Source organism: Epinephelus moara, chromosome 10, assembly GCF_006386435.1.
Source record: "Epinephelus moara isolate mb chromosome 10, YSFRI_EMoa_1.0, whole genome shotgun sequence".
NCBI lineage: Eukaryota > Metazoa > Chordata > Actinopteri > Perciformes > Serranidae > Epinephelus > Epinephelus moara.
The window spans coordinates 39,690,219-39,707,234 of record NC_065515.1 but is presented as its reverse complement, the minus strand read 5'-3'; the positions used below and the strand labels follow the sequence as shown (position 1 = coordinate 39,707,234).

At 40.8% G+C, this 17,016-nt stretch overlaps 1 protein-coding gene across 1 annotated transcript in view; it reads right to left on the bottom strand.

Annotated features, from left to right (window-relative positions):
* Positions 1 to 2,121: 2,121 nt before the first annotated feature.
* LOC126396964 (phosphatidylinositol 3-kinase regulatory subunit alpha-like) overlaps positions 2,122 to 17,016 on the bottom strand; it is a 169,172-nt gene continuing 154,277 nt past the window's right edge. The window contains exons 6-8 of the mRNA XM_050055371.1: positions 16,395 to 16,587; positions 13,396 to 13,481; positions 2,122 to 2,204 (exon numbers count right to left, since the gene is read on the bottom strand). Coding sequence (XP_049911328.1) covers positions 2,122 to 2,204; positions 13,396 to 13,481; positions 16,395 to 16,587 — 362 coding nt within the window. The remainder of the gene's footprint in view (positions 2,205 to 13,395; positions 13,482 to 16,394; positions 16,588 to 17,016) is intronic.

Genomic DNA, 17,016 nt, shown 5'->3' with positions numbered 1-17,016 from the left:
AACTTCGCTGCAGAGATTTGCTTTTATTTGGACACAACAGCATTAGTGAGGTCCAACACTGATATTGAGTTCAAGGTATGTGGACAGAGATGTCAGTGGTTATCAGCCTCATTAATACGGGTAAGAAGGGGCCTGCTACAACAACTAGTAGGTTCAGAAGGCTGTTATCAGTTCATTGAATGGCCATGTTGCCAAGTTCTTCAAGCTATGTCACATCACAAACAAACTAATTTTAACCCAAACCATAATCTTTTTTTCTAAACCTAACCAAATGTTTTGTTGCCTAAAACTAAAGTAGTTTTGGTGAGAAAACCTATGTCTCCTGTAAACACAGAAGTTTATTTTGAAAAGACACTATGCATGTAATGAGAGGAAATTGACATGCCGTCCCTTGGCATCCAACACTGAAACTAAGCATACCTGGGGTGTCATGGTTTCAAGTGTAGGGCCACTGACCAAGCTGGTATATTTAAAGAGTTGGGAGTGAGTCAATACTGAATTGGTTATTAGCAGGTTGAAGGAAATCTCAAATAAATTAGACTGAAAAGTTAAAATTGTTATGAACAGCACATGTTACATACATAATAAACATAATACTCTGTGCTGAAATAAAGTCTTTGAAGCACTTAAAAACATTTAACAATCAAATTAAGCAAAGTTTAAACCAGATGTCTTTTCACCTGCACATTATCAAAATCATTTTTTACTAAGTAGGCTACCAAGCGGTTGCAGAAAAAATGGACTTGTTCAACAGGTTTGAATGAAATTACATATTGGTAATATCAGTGAATAGGGTTGGGCAATATAGTTGAAAGCAAAATCAATAAAATCAATGAATGCAATGTGTTCCACTGATGCATCAGACAAAACCCTTGTGATGAGTACAACGAAAACATGGCAAACTGATTTTGGTCATTTATAATACGTTGCTGAAACATTAATTTGGACAAAATATGATCACCAATATAATCATGTTGTGACAATACAGTGGGAAAAACTGCCTTTTTCGAGGTTACAAGTAAAGATCTCTGTGATTTTTCTAATTAATTTTAATCCTTTACCACACACAGTCCCACCTGCAGGCTGCTGGAAATGTGAAACTTTCATAGACTGCTGATACTACGAAAAGTTACATGAGCACATGCACAAGCACAAGGTGTCTCCAGGGGTCTTACTGGTAAAAGGTTAAAAGGACTGTAAGACTCTAAACTGCAAAACATCATGCAACATTTTTGGAGAATGGTAATAAAATGTGCAGTTAAAAGACAAAGTAGAAAAGAGAGATGGAGGGAGGAAAGGATAGAGGGAGGACAGGGGCAGTACAAGGCAGAAAGTGTAGCTTCTGTGACCTTATGATCCTTAAAATTACATATGAAGGGATAAACGTGGGAGCCAGGGGCTGTTTGATGTTAATTCAAGCTTTACATGAGCACATTACAGCAAAATTTGGACATTAACCAGGGTAGAGCTCCTTCCCAGAATACATCATAAAACAACTCAACCAGAGAGCAGCGTGTTGGATGATGGGCATTATAAGATAATCTTCTAATAGAGACTGAGCCGAGGGATAAGGCTGTGTAAGGCTGAGGGAGGGTGCTTTGTCGTGGGGAAGAGGACTACACTGCTGAATTTTAACCTTTTAAATGTACCCCAGGGAAGGTCTTAAACATCCTGGCCTCAATGAAATAAATGACAATGACGAGAGAGCTATATTATTCAATTTTTAAATGTTCTGAATTAAAGAAAAAAATGTGATTTTCAATATCATGGTGGTGTACACCAATCAGCCAAAACATTAAAACCACTGGTGGGTGAAGTGAATAACATTAATCATCTTGTTACAGTGCAATATTCCATTGGGAAACCTTGGGTCCTGGCATTCATGTAAATGCAACCTGATACGCTCCATCTATCCGAACACTGTTGTAGACCAAGTAAACCCCCTTATGGCAATGGCACTTGTCAATGCCGCTATATGGCGTATACTGCCCCCATCAGTTCCGGAAGAGTCATTGCACCGATTATTACACTGGTATCGGTTCTTCTGTTTTTTCAAAAAAAAAAAAAGTATCGCTGGGTTTTTTTCATCATGGTATCGAAAGGTACCGCAAGTATCGGTTCTCACGACATCATTATCCAGATCCCAATCTGATCGAACATTTGAGGGATGTGCTGGTCCTCCTTGGACCGGACTTGGCTCTGACCTGTCAAGGCATGGACACAGGACCTCTGGAGGGTGTCCTATAGTGTCTGGCACCAACGCCTTGGCTTCAGATCTTCTGGGTCCTGTGGGTTGTGAGGTGGAGTAACAGCACGTCCCACAGATGTTTGATCAGACTGAGATTTAGGGAATTTGGAGGCCAGGTCAATGCCTTGAGTGCCACTGCCACAAGGGGGGGTGCCTGGTCTGCACTGGTGTTTAGGTGGGTGGAGTGTCTAATGGCAACCACAAGGAGTCATGGCTCAAAACTTAAATTTGATCGCACACCAGCTGCCACTGCCTGTCAACAAAAAATTAAAACAATTATGGTTAAATGCAATAAAACGAAAGGACTGGACGGAGGCAATCATCAAATATGTTCATATGTGCAGTGCACACTTCATATCAGGTTAGGGGAAAAGTATTTACTGTTGTAGGGATGAATAACATTATGTGTATCAAGAGTTATCATGTCAATCTAATCAGAAATCGGAGAGGTGTTAAGAGGAAAATTGAACTTCTCTGTACCGCTAACTTTGTAGCGCATTAGTTAACGTTAGCCTCGATTGCAAAACAAACTGGTAGAAAACCGTTTAAGTGTCATCCTCCTTAATAAGATTGGCATGGTAATCAGCCACAGAGCCGGCCATCCCACCTTTAGAAATCCTGTAAAATCATCCATCCATTGAGTGAGAACAAACAGGTCGGCCAATCTGATCCTGTTGGTCAGTATTTATTTTTTTAAGTAACACTTACAGTCCCAAAGTGAGTGACCTGACATGGTGTATTCGTAAATTCAGACTGATGCTCTACACTAAAATGAGAGCCCTGTTGGTCGAAATAGCCGAATGTTTTATTTCTGTTCTATGAGTTAACCGAACAGTTAATCACATCTTTACTTCACCCAAAGCACCACTACTCAGTCTCCTTAGACAGAGTGCCCAGAGTGCACTCTGCCACTCTGAGAGTGCAGTGCTCTGGATAAGTGAATGGTACATTCCGACAACACTCTGAATTTTCGAACGGTCTCGTTTGTGCCAGAGCGCACTCCAGCACCTGTAATGAGTATTTCTGAATGCACCACTCACATCATCTTCCTCCGCTGTCTAAAACAATCCAACAGAACTTGCTAGCTAGCACTAGCTAATGTCTGTAGCAAATTGTTCTGCCTCAAGCTAAGCACACCCACCAAAAATTGTCATACTATTTACAGTAAAAGGGTCTATTCAGTCCATTAATAATTGCAAATACTTGGGAAAAGTCTTAATTTTAAACACCATATTGACTATCTTGTAAATAAATTACAATTCTCACTGGGCTTTCTGTAAAGGCTAAAGGCTGTTTTTTTCAGGTTATCAAGAAAACGCTCAGTTACTGGCCTATTTCTGATTCAGATTGAGTTTAATGATACTTTTTACAGGTTTGCCTTACCATGTCCAAATGTAACCCCTCATATCATTCAGTCCTAACGTACATTATAAATTTTAGCTTCTGGACTGAACATTGTACCCTATATTGCATGGTAGAATGGTCATCCCATACTTTGCGTAGGTTACAATACTGATATTTTAGTCTATAAGATCATCTCAGGTAAATTTCCAACTTACCTAAGCCAGAAGTTTTCATCTTTGCTAAGCAGTATAATCTTTGGTCGCACAAATGGCTTCAGTTTTATGCCTTTTACCAGCACAGAGGCTGGCAAGACAAGCCTACTCCACTGGAACGATCCACAGGCCAAGCTCAATCTCCACACCCAATGACTTTAACTTAAATAAAGGAAGCGATCACTGCTAGCTGCAGCTATTTCAATTGACTAACAAACTCCAAATAAATATTGCTGCCTTGTTAATGCACTGTGTTATGTAATGTATTTTGACCCTATTGTTGCTGTTGTGATTTGATGTCGTTGTCCTTTTTGTAATGGATGCTGTTATTTGACCCAGTCTTGGCAATGTCTCACTAATAAAAGAGATTTGAATCTCAATTTGACTTCGTAGTTTAACAAAGATAATATACTGTATAGTAGTTGGTGAAACCAATTGATAAAAAATACAGATAAACATACTGGTGGCATCATTAACCTTATCAGGAACATTATCAGGAGGTACTTCCATGATTTCATGACCTCCTTAGATTGACAGCAGTAGCCCTGACCCTTTGTGTTAGTGTGTGAATGTGTTATGTCCCTCAACTCTTGACCTTCTGTTAAGACTGACCGGGCCACATGCCTCTCTGTATCCAACTAACAAAGTCATTTCAAAGGCCATTACCTTCATCCAACGCCATACTGTGATCCCTGACCTTATGATATGGTGAGAAAGAAAGAAAGATGGAAAGAAAGAAAAAGAGAAAGAGAGAGAGGAGAGGAGGAAGATCTCTGCTCTGAGATCTGTTTAAATGGATCTCAGTAAAGTGGGATACATAAAACCCAGGTACATTATAGTTTTTTTCTTCTGTTTTTTTTATTAGAATCAGTAAAAACCTAAAGAGCTGTCAGTCTTACAGCAGAGGGTTTGGAATATGTTTATCCATTTTAATATCAAAAAGCAGTCGTTTCCAGCAGCAGGGCCACAGAGCAGCAATATAATAACGTGCTGTAACGACCTTGAACTTGTTGTGATCTCTCTTTGCTGTGTCTTTTATCATCATTTTATTTCTAACCTATAAAAGGACACTGATTTTGAACTGAAGTAGTTCATCTGTCATCGCCCACTTTGAGACTCGATCTGCAAGGAGGTTGTATTTCCATTACTATAGTAACCAGCTAACAAGAGTGACATACAAAAGCAAATGTTGCTTAAGAGTGTCTTTGGAAGAAGAAGGAAAGGATAGATGGATAGATATTTAACCTACATGGCTGCATAAGAAGACTGTCCAAAAAAAGTTGTGGACATCTGTTACAAAGTACTGGAAAAGTGAATCCCTCCCAGAGGAACCCTCCATTCACCCGCCATCTGAGCCTCTCTGTCCAAATGACAACTCTCTCATGAGGAATTTTATGAAAAGGAAGTTAAAAAATGGAGGAATGGATAAACAGCAGTATGTGTGCATGTGTGTATTATGTGTGTGTTATTAGCTGGAACACTGAGCCTTGTAATTGTGTGCAGCTGAAGGAGCACAGGCTGGACAGAGACCCACAAAGATGCCAAATACTAATGAATACGCACGCTAAAAGCTGAATACTCACTTGACCTTAATCACATTATACAACCATGATGCCCTACACATATTCACACATGCTGGTGTGTGTGTGTGTCTATGTGCGTTTGTGTGTGTATGTGTGAGTGTGTGCGCCCTGCTGCTGACCCCGTACAGCAGGATTATTCTGGATGTTAAGCTGGCACTTTCCTCCCAATGGGATCGAGTAAGGACATGACTTAACTGTGAACCCTTCACAAACACATACAACACACACACACAGTTTATGTGCGTATAGACTGTACATACTCATACACATATGTAATATTTATGTATCTGGCTGACATGCATATGCACTCTCATTCTAATCTCCCACATACAAACATGCCCTCCCACGCTCATGGCTGCTCTCAGCTCTGACCTTGGCAAAGTATGAGTGTGTGTGTGAGTGTGTTATTAGTTTGGGATAAGGTCCAGGTCATTCACATATTAGCAGGTGGGGGGCTTAGATTTCTGATTCCCCTTCATTTGTTATTATTTCAGATTGATAACAACTTAACATACTAACAAAGGAAGGGAAATATTGTGGGAAATATGCTTATGTGCTTACTTTGAACAGGGGGAAAGAGATGAAAAGATGGATAACAATCCAACATCTGTATGTTTAGTACAGCCCATGACATCTGCAAATGCCTTGTTTTGTCCGACCACCAGTCCAAACCCAAAGATATTCAGGTTACTGCCAAAAAATATTGACATTTGACAAGCTGAAACTTAAAATAATAATCATTTGCCTGCTCTAACATTTTCAGTCACATTGACCTGAAAACACATATTGACTTTTATACACTGTTGGGAAGAGGGGAGTCTTCGCTGTGTAATGATATTAGTGTTGTTTTGTGCTGCAAATATTAAGCAAAACATGTCACATTACATAATGACTGTCACTGAGCCATGATTTTGAGAAAAAGGCCCTCGAAGTTTTTAGTGCGGTGGCCTCAAAGATAAGTGACAGAACCCATTAGCCTCCAAACTGGGAGTGCATACTCTCCTCCAGGGACTGCCCTGGGGTAAAAAATATACAGAAAAGCTTGGGGACCCTTTTTGCAGCCAGCAAGGTAACAAAAACAAGCATACTCAACAATATGGTGCAGGAAGATGAGAAACTATTGTTTGTGTCGGAGGAACTGCGGCCCTTTTGAATGGACAAATATTTTGACTTTCTGACCGCTTCATAAGCAGGGAGTCACCATTTTTCTTCTCCTGTCTTTTTTGTTTACCAGGCTGGTATATCTGAATGATTTTTACTTTGGTGCTCATGGTTTCCGTACACTCAACATCATGACTGAATTGTGGAGAATCTAATTTTACCATTTCAAGTTAAATTTTGATGCACAATGTTAAGCCGTTTAGAACTGGTGGCCAGTCACAATCCAGCAGATTCTAAGATGTTTTAATATTCTGAAAGCTAAAATTTAGTTTATTTAAAATCAGGCAAAATCCCACTGTCTTGGACTCTGCCTTGTTGCTATAATTTTAAACCTTTCATTCAGAATTTCAGGGAGACATAGAGGGAGGAAGAGTGGCACTGAATAGGACCAGAGTGTGGTTTAAAGGTGTTGACTGCTATCTTGTCGTCATGCCCTCACAAGCTTCAAAGCTGCATTCATCATCTGAATTTAGCAAAAAAAATCTCATATTGTGAAAGCCAAGACTTTATTTAAAGTCGAGCAAAACCCCAAAATGACCGACAGTCAAGATTTTGACATAAATCCACGTACAAATGAGCCATTATGACATCCAAATGATTCTGGTAGAGCATGGCACTTTGTATGATTTATCGAATTACAAAAACTGAATCATTTAACTGTTCCAGCTTTTGAAACTTTTGATTTTGGTGTCTGTCCACAGACTGTTGTTTTTCATGTTGTTCTTTTTGTGTCAGGATCTGTCTGAATCAACTCAGCTGGTGATTGTCATCATACTTTCACTTCAGACACAGAAGGAAGGACAATGTCAGCAGTTACAGCAGCTAGCTTTCTGATGAAGTCTCTGAGCAGTAGGTTTTACCACCAAACCCTCCTCGGCTATATCACCAGCCAAATACATGGTCTGAGAGAGCAGAGAGAAAACGAGTGTGTGTGGTATAAGTGTCCGTGTGTGTGTGTGTATGAGAGTATGCGTGTGTTAGTTCATGTCGTATTCTTGCCAAGCTGCGGGCACGGCTTGCGTGCCTGGGAAGGAAAACAGCTCATAACAAAAGCTGAGCGAGAGGGCCAGAATGTGAATGGGTGTGTTTGGGAGTTTACAATCCTCCCTTTTTTCCCCTACTGATTCTAGCGTGCTGGCTGACAGATTGGCTGGACGAGACTGAGGCTTCACATGCAAGTGATGTGCACAGACACAGAGGGCTGACCATACACGCGCGCGCGCGCGCGCGCACACACACACACACACACACACACACACACACACACACACACACACACACACACACACACACACACGGTTACGTTGTGCAAAGATGCTTAGCCAGAGCACTCAGGTGGAGAAGGACCGATCGTATATTCAGACTCCATTTGGAGAGCATGGCTTGGAGGGCAGCTCTCCTGAGAGGTCAGTGGGCACCTGCACGCACACACACACACACACACACACACACACAGAGTCACAAACCTCTGTTAAGGGGTTAACATACCGCCAACAGGCACTGTGCTAACCCTTGACCTCCACTAATGCTGTCTGGAGGGGTGGCAGGGGAGGTAATGGGTGAGAAAAAATGCTCACACATGAACCTGACCTCCCTGTTTTAGCCTGCCTCTCTCTGTCTTCCTCTCTCTTAAGTCTAAATCCATCCATCAAACAAAGCTCAGCTCAGTCAGACATGCAGCCACCCTGCCACTGAAACACCAGCATGACCTGAACACGCACGCGCACACACACACACACACACACACACACACACACACACACACACACACACACACACATCTTGAGCCATAAACTAACTGGACATCTCAATGTTTGTGCTGACCAGCATTGCCAAGGTGCTGAAAATGAAATAAGACTCCAGAATTATTGTATTTCAGGACCAACTATGGCACAATTCAGAGTGCAGTGTAGGTGAATCTATACCAAAGGTCAGTCAAGTTGACTGCAAAGGCTACAACTACAAGCCAATGTGTATTGTGGGCTTACGATGCATCCTAGCCAGGCCTGGAATTTTGTAATTTTAGGGTCAAGGCCACTTGGCTTGCAGTGGGGAATTTGTTTTTGAGGTCACAAAGGCCACATGCTAGGGTATCAAGACCATAAGTTAAAAAATATAATTGTGATTTTACAGAAATAGACAAATCCATTTCTGGAACAATGTAATAACAATACTGTTTTTGTCAAAATACTAGTGTATTCCAGATTGTTATTAAGACTTTATGCAAGTTTTAAAGACTTCTGGATACAGTCTGATGAGGTATATGATATCCATCCATCCAATTTCGTAACCGCTTATCCTCTTGAGGGTCGCAGGAGCCTATCCCAGCTGATACTGGGCGAGGGGCAGGGTACACCCGGGGCAGGGTACACCCTGGACAGGTCGCCAGACTATCGCAGGGCTAGCGCATAGAGACATACAACCATTCACACTCACATTCACACCTAGGGACAATTTAGAGTCACCAATTAACCTATCCCCAACCTGCATGTCTTTGGACTGTGGCCCGAGTACTCAGAGAAAACCCATGCTGACACGGGGAGAACATGCAAACTCCGCACAGAAGGGCTCCCTCCTGGGATCGGGAGTGTATATAATGACATATTTACAGCACATCTACAGTGTGTGACACATTGTATGAAATGTATATATTTTTTACATTTGATTTATGTATGGTATTGTTGGTTATGGAGAAAGAGTCTTTTTCCGGAGCTGATAATGGAAGTAGCTAATGAGTGAGCCATCTTGCTTCCCTCTCATCTTTTTTGAGAACTGTACATTGTATTGATCAGGCAGGATGCACAGAAGTGAAAGTACTTTCACTTTTTCCAATCCTACCAAAAACAAGAGCTCTTTCAAGCTTGGATTTGGGTGCTCTCATAAATAGTCACTCTGATCACCGCAGCCGATTCTGGCATAAACTGGACCGTTTGTAACTACGGAGTGCTGTAGGACAATACCGTTCGGTTATTCAGAGCACCACACTCTCTGATACCCCTTTATCACCAACATGGAACCGTTTTCCATCTGGTTCCCACATCTCATTTTTACTGATCAGAGCATTTCAACCAAAAATAAATTGTTCAGAGCCTGAAATGTTAGTTCTTAGCTAGAGCCAAAACATAGCAGGTTTTCCTAGACATGGAGTCCAAACTGTGATAACATCAGGGGGCATGTCATATTCTATAGGGTGGAAAGAGAGCATGGAGAAGGCAACAGTGGGAAAGTCAAGTGAGAAATTAATATTATTAATATCAAAATTAATAGTTGGTCAATGCAACAAACATCTATACTAACTGAACGAAAGCTGACAGGTAAACAATGTAATCTGTGATTTTGCTACTACTGTTTACTTCCATTGTGCACTGTGCAACACCCTCTTTTGAAGACACGTCCTTGATTACAATGGGTTCCGCTCAAAACCAGTGGCAACACGGGTTGGTTCATTAGATAGCTACAAGGTTTCAGAAATCGTGAACATAACCAGTTCAAGTACTAAAACTAATTTGGTGGAAAAGGAGTACGAGCAGCAGGGCATACTCTGGGCATTCTATCTCAGGAGACAAAGCAGCAGAGCGCTATACATTTTTAACCTATTCGCCAGAAAAAATGTTGTCATTGAATATTTCTGCAAACCACAGATATGTTACATTTGCATGTTATTGTGTAGTGAATATGTTAAAACTTAATGTTTCAACAATACTGTGCTTAATGTGTGGTTAGGTTTAGGCACAAAAACCACTTGGTTACAGTTAGCAAAAGATCATGTTTTGGAGTCTAGGATTTTGTGCCTGGTACAATTTCAGTTTGTCCATTCCAAAGTTAACAGACTGTTCCGGTTCATCTCTCTTGGTAAGAGTTTCTCAGGTAGCTAAAACGCATAACTTATGTGTCTTGGCTGAATTCACACCTGCCTTTGTAAGCAAGTAATTCCTGTCTGGACAAAAACCCTCATGCTCAGGACTCATGATAAGACTACATGCAAATAAGACGCAGACAGAGATCCTGAGAGAATAAACGAAGGTGGTGAACAGTGTGAGTGTGTTACATCAGTACAATTTCCCCACATCATTCCTCTGATTACAAAGCACCAAGAGGGTTTTGAGGCTTTATTCAGACACCCCACAGAGAGAGAGACAGAGGGTTGTGTAAGAGACATTACAAAAGACATACTTCAAAGACAGCACAAAACAGCTCCCTCTGGTCCTTTTGTTGCTGTGATGTAAGCTTGTCTACCAACACACACACACACACACACACACACACACACACACACACACAGATACACACACACACACACACACACACACTAACATGAGACACAAAAGCAATCACACAGTTTTACTCTCCTGCTCATTTAAAAAGTAATTTCTTGATATAAACTTCAAAAATGTGCAAAAAGTGTGCATTCATAGATGTTCAACACCAGTAACCCAAAGAACAACAACAAAACAATGTATTTAGAGACAATTTCTTTTACACATTTTATGGCAACCTGACCATGTTGAGTGTCCTTGTGTGTGCTTCCCATCAGGCTACAAGCTACAGTTTAACATTTGCATATTAAAGATATTCTGAATCAGGAAAAAAACGCAAATCTCCAGTGGCAGCCCAGCCCCGACCCTTGATGTATCCATTCTATCACCACACGCTGCAGGACAGAGGTTTATTCCATGAATTATTGATCATCCTCCAGACATCATCCTGTCCTTTTCTGTGTCACCCACAAAAAAATGAAAATCGAACAAATGACACTGGAGTCCCACCTATGGTTCAGTCTGATTTGTGGTTCCATGAGATGTGTGTGTGTGTGTGTGTGTGTGTGTGTGTGTGTGTGTGTGTTTGTTGTCTGTTTGGCTGTTGTATTGCTTTGCAGCAAGCAACGGTATTCACCATTGTGCCTGAAAGCTGAAGCCAATGCAGAAGTATTTGCAGGTCAAGGACAACTAAGGGTCAGCAGTCACTGGCTACAAAACAATCCCTGATTCAAAATGTCCAGTCAAGTAAAGCCTTTATTTTTCCCTGCAAGGTAGGGCCTGGTTTAACTTCTTTTGATCTCTTGCAAGTGGCAAAGTTCTCTTGCAATTTTGTGACTGAGGTTAGGATTTTTTGGCTTTATTAGAAATATGTTTTAGAGACAACATTTGACTATGATTTCCACAAATAAGGGAAACTGGATGAAATGGCCAAAGCTTGTCAAAGCTAGAATTTGAATTTGACCTGGGGCAAATAACAGTTACAGGTTTTAATTATCGCAATGATGGAGTAAGAAGGCCAAACAACAGTCAGTAGGTTTATATATGGGGACAACATGTTTTAGAGGGAGTAAAGTTAAGTATCATCAGCATAACAACAAAGACAATCCTAACCCTTTAAATAAATAAAAAAAAAAGACAACATGCAGTCAAAGAAAAGTCTGAGGCAATGTTTCAGCCTGCCTTAGTATGGAGTGTTAGACGAAACTGATCTTTTTTTATGTCCTTGTCTGGTCATGTTTTAACCATAAATCTTACTCTCATTTGTTTACTAGTCCAGCAACCTTTCCAACATCACACCTGAACAAACCGTTGCTCCATATAAAGGAAACATAACCCCTAAGCAGCCACTATAATCACTGCTACAACCAATATGTCAACCCTGGCCTTAACACCATGGCCCTCAACAGTCCAGTACAACCTAACATGCACACACACACACACACACACACACACACACACACATTGACCTACTGACATTTATGCACACACAAACACACACTGACCCAAAGAAAACGACCTCAGCAGACTGGCTTGGCCCTCACAATAAGCCACACACCTGCTGTCTGACCTTTCTTTCGTCCTCATAGTGCCTGATTGATCTCTCCACAGTATTTTATTTCTGCAGATGTATACCAAAGACTCCCAAGTAGGTTAAAGCTTCCCTGTGCAAATCTTTTATTTAGCCTTGCACAAAAATGTTTTGCCCTGATCTATAGACACAGCTGCAGTGATCATTACGTTTTTAGCTTTTGTTTGAAGGGGGGTGCATAAACCAAAAAGGCTGAAGATATCTTGTTTACCATTTTTCTGTGGGGCCAGAGTGACAAGCATAACAAGGGTCAGATCAGGCTACGTTTTGGTTGAACTTTTTGGATAAATACAGGCTTTCCATATAACTTTGATCAGATCAGATGGCAATGTTTCTTCTCTGACCAAAAACTCTTAAGTCCAAGAAAGGATGTTGTTATTCTATGCTTTCGGGGAAATATTGCTGAGGTTTGAGAAAACATGCAAACTGTGCAGTCCATATACACTAAACCAAAGCTGCCACGCTAACATTCAAACCCTCACTCTCTGCTATAACAGTCCAGCAAAGCAGGAATGCGAGAAGAAAAACATCATGAAACCGCCGTATTTTGTTACCATAAACTCTGTACATCCCGGCTGTAAACTGAACTAACGGAGAGCAAAGTAAAAGCTGTTATTTTATGCTTCATGCCCAATTTATCACAGCAACTTGGGCAAAAAGTTTGCGTTTTCCACATATTTCATAAACCCAACGTGTGTTTTCCGCTGCAGTTTGTGGTGCAGCGGGGAAGGGAAAGGGGATGTCATGTTTCCAGTGTAAGAGATGTATGGTGATACACTTGAGAAACAAACTCCATGCTCTTTATCACTGAGCAGAAAAAAATGAAGATGCATGTGTATGCTGAGAGACGGAGCAGATAAGGTTGTGAGATTTTACAGTGTCAAGCCAAAATCATATTGCATAATATCACCACAATATAGTGCTACACAGAATGAAAAAGTGAATGCATACGGTGTGTGTGGAGAAGGGAGGACGTTTGTGTGCATGTTTATTATCCTACCTGGTGCAGCCTGCATCTCCATGAGACCTCCTGTTGCGATCAGAGCCTCCAAGATTCTGACGTGATGCTCTGGGTTCACGTCCGCGCTGCTGACAAAAACACAAACAAGAATAGAAATCTCAACAATCAACATGTATTTACTTTTTCATAGTCCATTAAAACAAGTACTTTTCTTTCGTCTTTAGTCACAGCAGGATGGCAGCAGCACTGTGTGTGTGGGATTGAGCCAAAACAAACTACAGTGTGTGTGCTCATGGTAATGAAGGAGCATGCCAGTCAGTGCAACAGTATGGCTCATTGATGTGCCAGCCTTCATAGATTTTCCCCATCATGCTGCAGTAAAGCCCAAACAGTAAATTATGAACTGTCTTAATACTTGCAGATTGCAGTGTATTCTCCAGATCCATCTAGGATTAATCAACATTTCCCCACTCACAAAATAAACTAACATGGGATCTGGTTGAAATAGCATGGCATGCTATGATATGCCGCCCCGCTCTTTATTCGCCCCATTGTGCACGTCAGAGGTGAATTGCTCGACCAGGCTGTGCAAACAATCACTGCCTCTGAGTCACTGACTGCCTCCCCAAATCCACTACATCTCCGCTGCACACAAGGAGGAATTCCTCGGTAATTTCTGGAAAAATAGACGCAGGCAAGCTTATGCAGAGAAACAAAACAATACCATCAGCCTTGTTAATGCCATTCTCTCAGTGTTCAAACATCCAGCTCTTAAACTGCAGGATGTTGATATTACAGCTGAGCCAAATATCAGGCTTGGTTTTCCTGTTAGCAAGGGAAGATCTTTTACAACAAAAATATCTGGATCAAGACAATCTTGCTAAACTGATATGAGGTTTGTCGTGGAAATGAGCTGTGGTTAATTTGTGGATTGCATTGAAACTTTTGAAAAAAAGTTCCACATACAGCCAAAAAGTTTGTTTAATTCCATGGCTGACTCACAATGAGATGGGAATACCCTTTCCACCCAAATGCTGTGGGACTTCTGCAAGAGAAGTGACTGTGTTTGGAATAATCAATGGTTTGAAGCAAGAGATAGAGAGAGAAAATAAATGGTCGAAATGCTAAAGAGCATAAATGACATTTCCAAAATGTATGGGAAGTACCTCTCTTCTCTCTTCTCATAAGTAGTGTCATCACTCATGATTTTTGTGTTTTGATTTAAACTGAGCTCTTACATAATTCTTCAAACATACAACATGTACAATTTTCAAAATGATAATTTAACACATAATTAGACTTTTTATGTAAAATTAGCTTTGCCTGCTTAAATGCTATTTTAGCTAAAAGGAACCGTTTCTAAGATTAAAAAGATGCTGAAAAGTGAATTCCTTCAGTATTCATTGAATTATCTACACAGGTTCCTGTCTCTCCAAAACAAACCAACTAGCTGATTAAAACTTGTAAAAAATACTAAATAAAGCAGTTTCATGTTGAAATCAGTGCTTCTTTGATGCTACTTGGCATGTCAGAGATGGGCGACTAGCCTAGCACCTGCTAATGTATGCTCAGCTATTTTCTCTGATAACTTGTGCAAACTTTATTTCTGGCCCAGACATTCAGAACGTTTTTGACCACAAGCCGAATTATCCACAGAGGTCTCCTTCTCTCCAGAATACAGGAACCCTTTGATGTAAACAGGTAAAAAACAGTTCACAGTTTCACATTACATATCAGTGTTTTTCCAATGCTGTTTGGCAGGTCAGAGACAGGCCACTAGCCTAGTATCTGGTAATGTGCTCACCTTTTTTTCTCTGATAACTTAAGATCTAGACGTTCAGGGGGCTTTTACAAAGAGCTGAATTATCCGCAGAGGTCACAAACGAGCCTGGTTTTCATGACACTTTTGTTGCTGGGCTGCTAAGGTGGCCGATGTGAATTTGTGAATGCTCCTGTCTAGAGCTAGTGTACTGTTTGTCCATTCGAGGGTACTGTAGAAATGTGGCGGTTAAACATAGCCATCTCTGCAGACGAAGACCTGCTTCCTGTGTGGATATCAATGGTTCATTCTAAGGTAATGACAATTATTCTGATTTTCAGGTGATTATACACTAACGAAAATATACTTATTATATTATATTCTATTTATGCCCATTTATCCCCCTTAATCCTACACACTTGACCTTTAAAAATCATGATTTCCTTTTTTCTACTATTTGCATGATATTAAACCTCTCTAATGGTAATACTGCTACACTGCTTACCTGTGTCTATAATGTAGAACATTTAGGATTGAAAAGGAAACCTTGAAATGGGGAGTTACAGTGGGGTGGGGTGAAAGTACTTCCACAACTAGCGGTTCACAGGAAATTAATTCACCTCTTCTGTTAGTCAAGGTTTTTTCCATTTTCCCCTCTACCTACTTGAGGGGAGCGTCATTGTTCCCCTGTCCCTCAGGGACTGATAGTGTGATTAACAACCATACACATACACCTGACTTAAATTTGAATGGATAAGGAGGCCATAAAGTAAGCAATGACACACAACATAAAGTCCTCATAAAAGGAAATGTACAGTGTGGAGGGAAAAAAATGCTTCAAGGTGAATTGGGGCCTCCTCATGGATTGCACTGTTTTCTATACGTGAACATCTGTAAATGTGATATGTCTTTTACACCATGACTTCATGCCAAAGTTAAAAAAAAAAGGGGCATATTAGAGTGTTTTTGTAGTCACTGTGACACATGGTCAGGTTAGTTTCACCAGTCAGTAACCTGCTAATTGAGCCTGAAGATTTATCACTGTTGCTATGGTTACATGCATTTTGACTACCTTGAGCACTGATTAAGACTGAAGGTTAAAGAGCTGAACTATGTTTTCGCTGTACTGACAGAGGATTTCAACGGCAATCTGAAGTGTGTATCTTTTATGGCTGTGATATAAACCTCAACTATACATGTATGAACAAACACGTTGACAAACTGCAACAAGTTCATGTGTAAATGATTGAGGGAGTAGATGAAGGGGAAAGCTGTGTACCTGAGAGGAGAGTGCTTGAAGATGGCCTCGGCAAAGGCCTGTCCCAGCACCCGGGGGCTGGCCTGGCTGTGCTGGCTGACCCGGGCCAAGTGTCTGCTGAGGTGGACCAGGAGCTGGTGGTTGGCCTGAGGGATGCTGGGAGACTCCAGGATCCTCTTCAGCCTCTCCCCGCACTCCTCCACACTCTGACTCTCTACAGGACAAAAGCAACACCAGAATGGTTTCTTTACTTCATTAAACCAGCTGAATTAATGTTGTGTCAAATGTTCTTTGTCAGCCTTTGTGTGCCCATTCATTTCTGTTTCTACTGTAACAGTATACCATTCTAATACATTAATTATCTGTCAGTCCAGTCCATTTTATTTATATAGCACAAAGTTACCAAAGTGCTGCACAAGCTACACATAAGCATATAGAGAAATAAACAGAAATTCACATAAAAATATAGAGAATATCCACATAGGACTGTACAGAAATACACATATGAAATATACAGGTCATAAATACAGAAGTGATACAGACAGTACCGCAAGCTCAAGGGATAAAAGACACAGAGACAGGTTGGTCTACTCGTCAACCAGAATCAAAAGCCAAACCAGAATCAAAAGCCAAGGAAAACAAG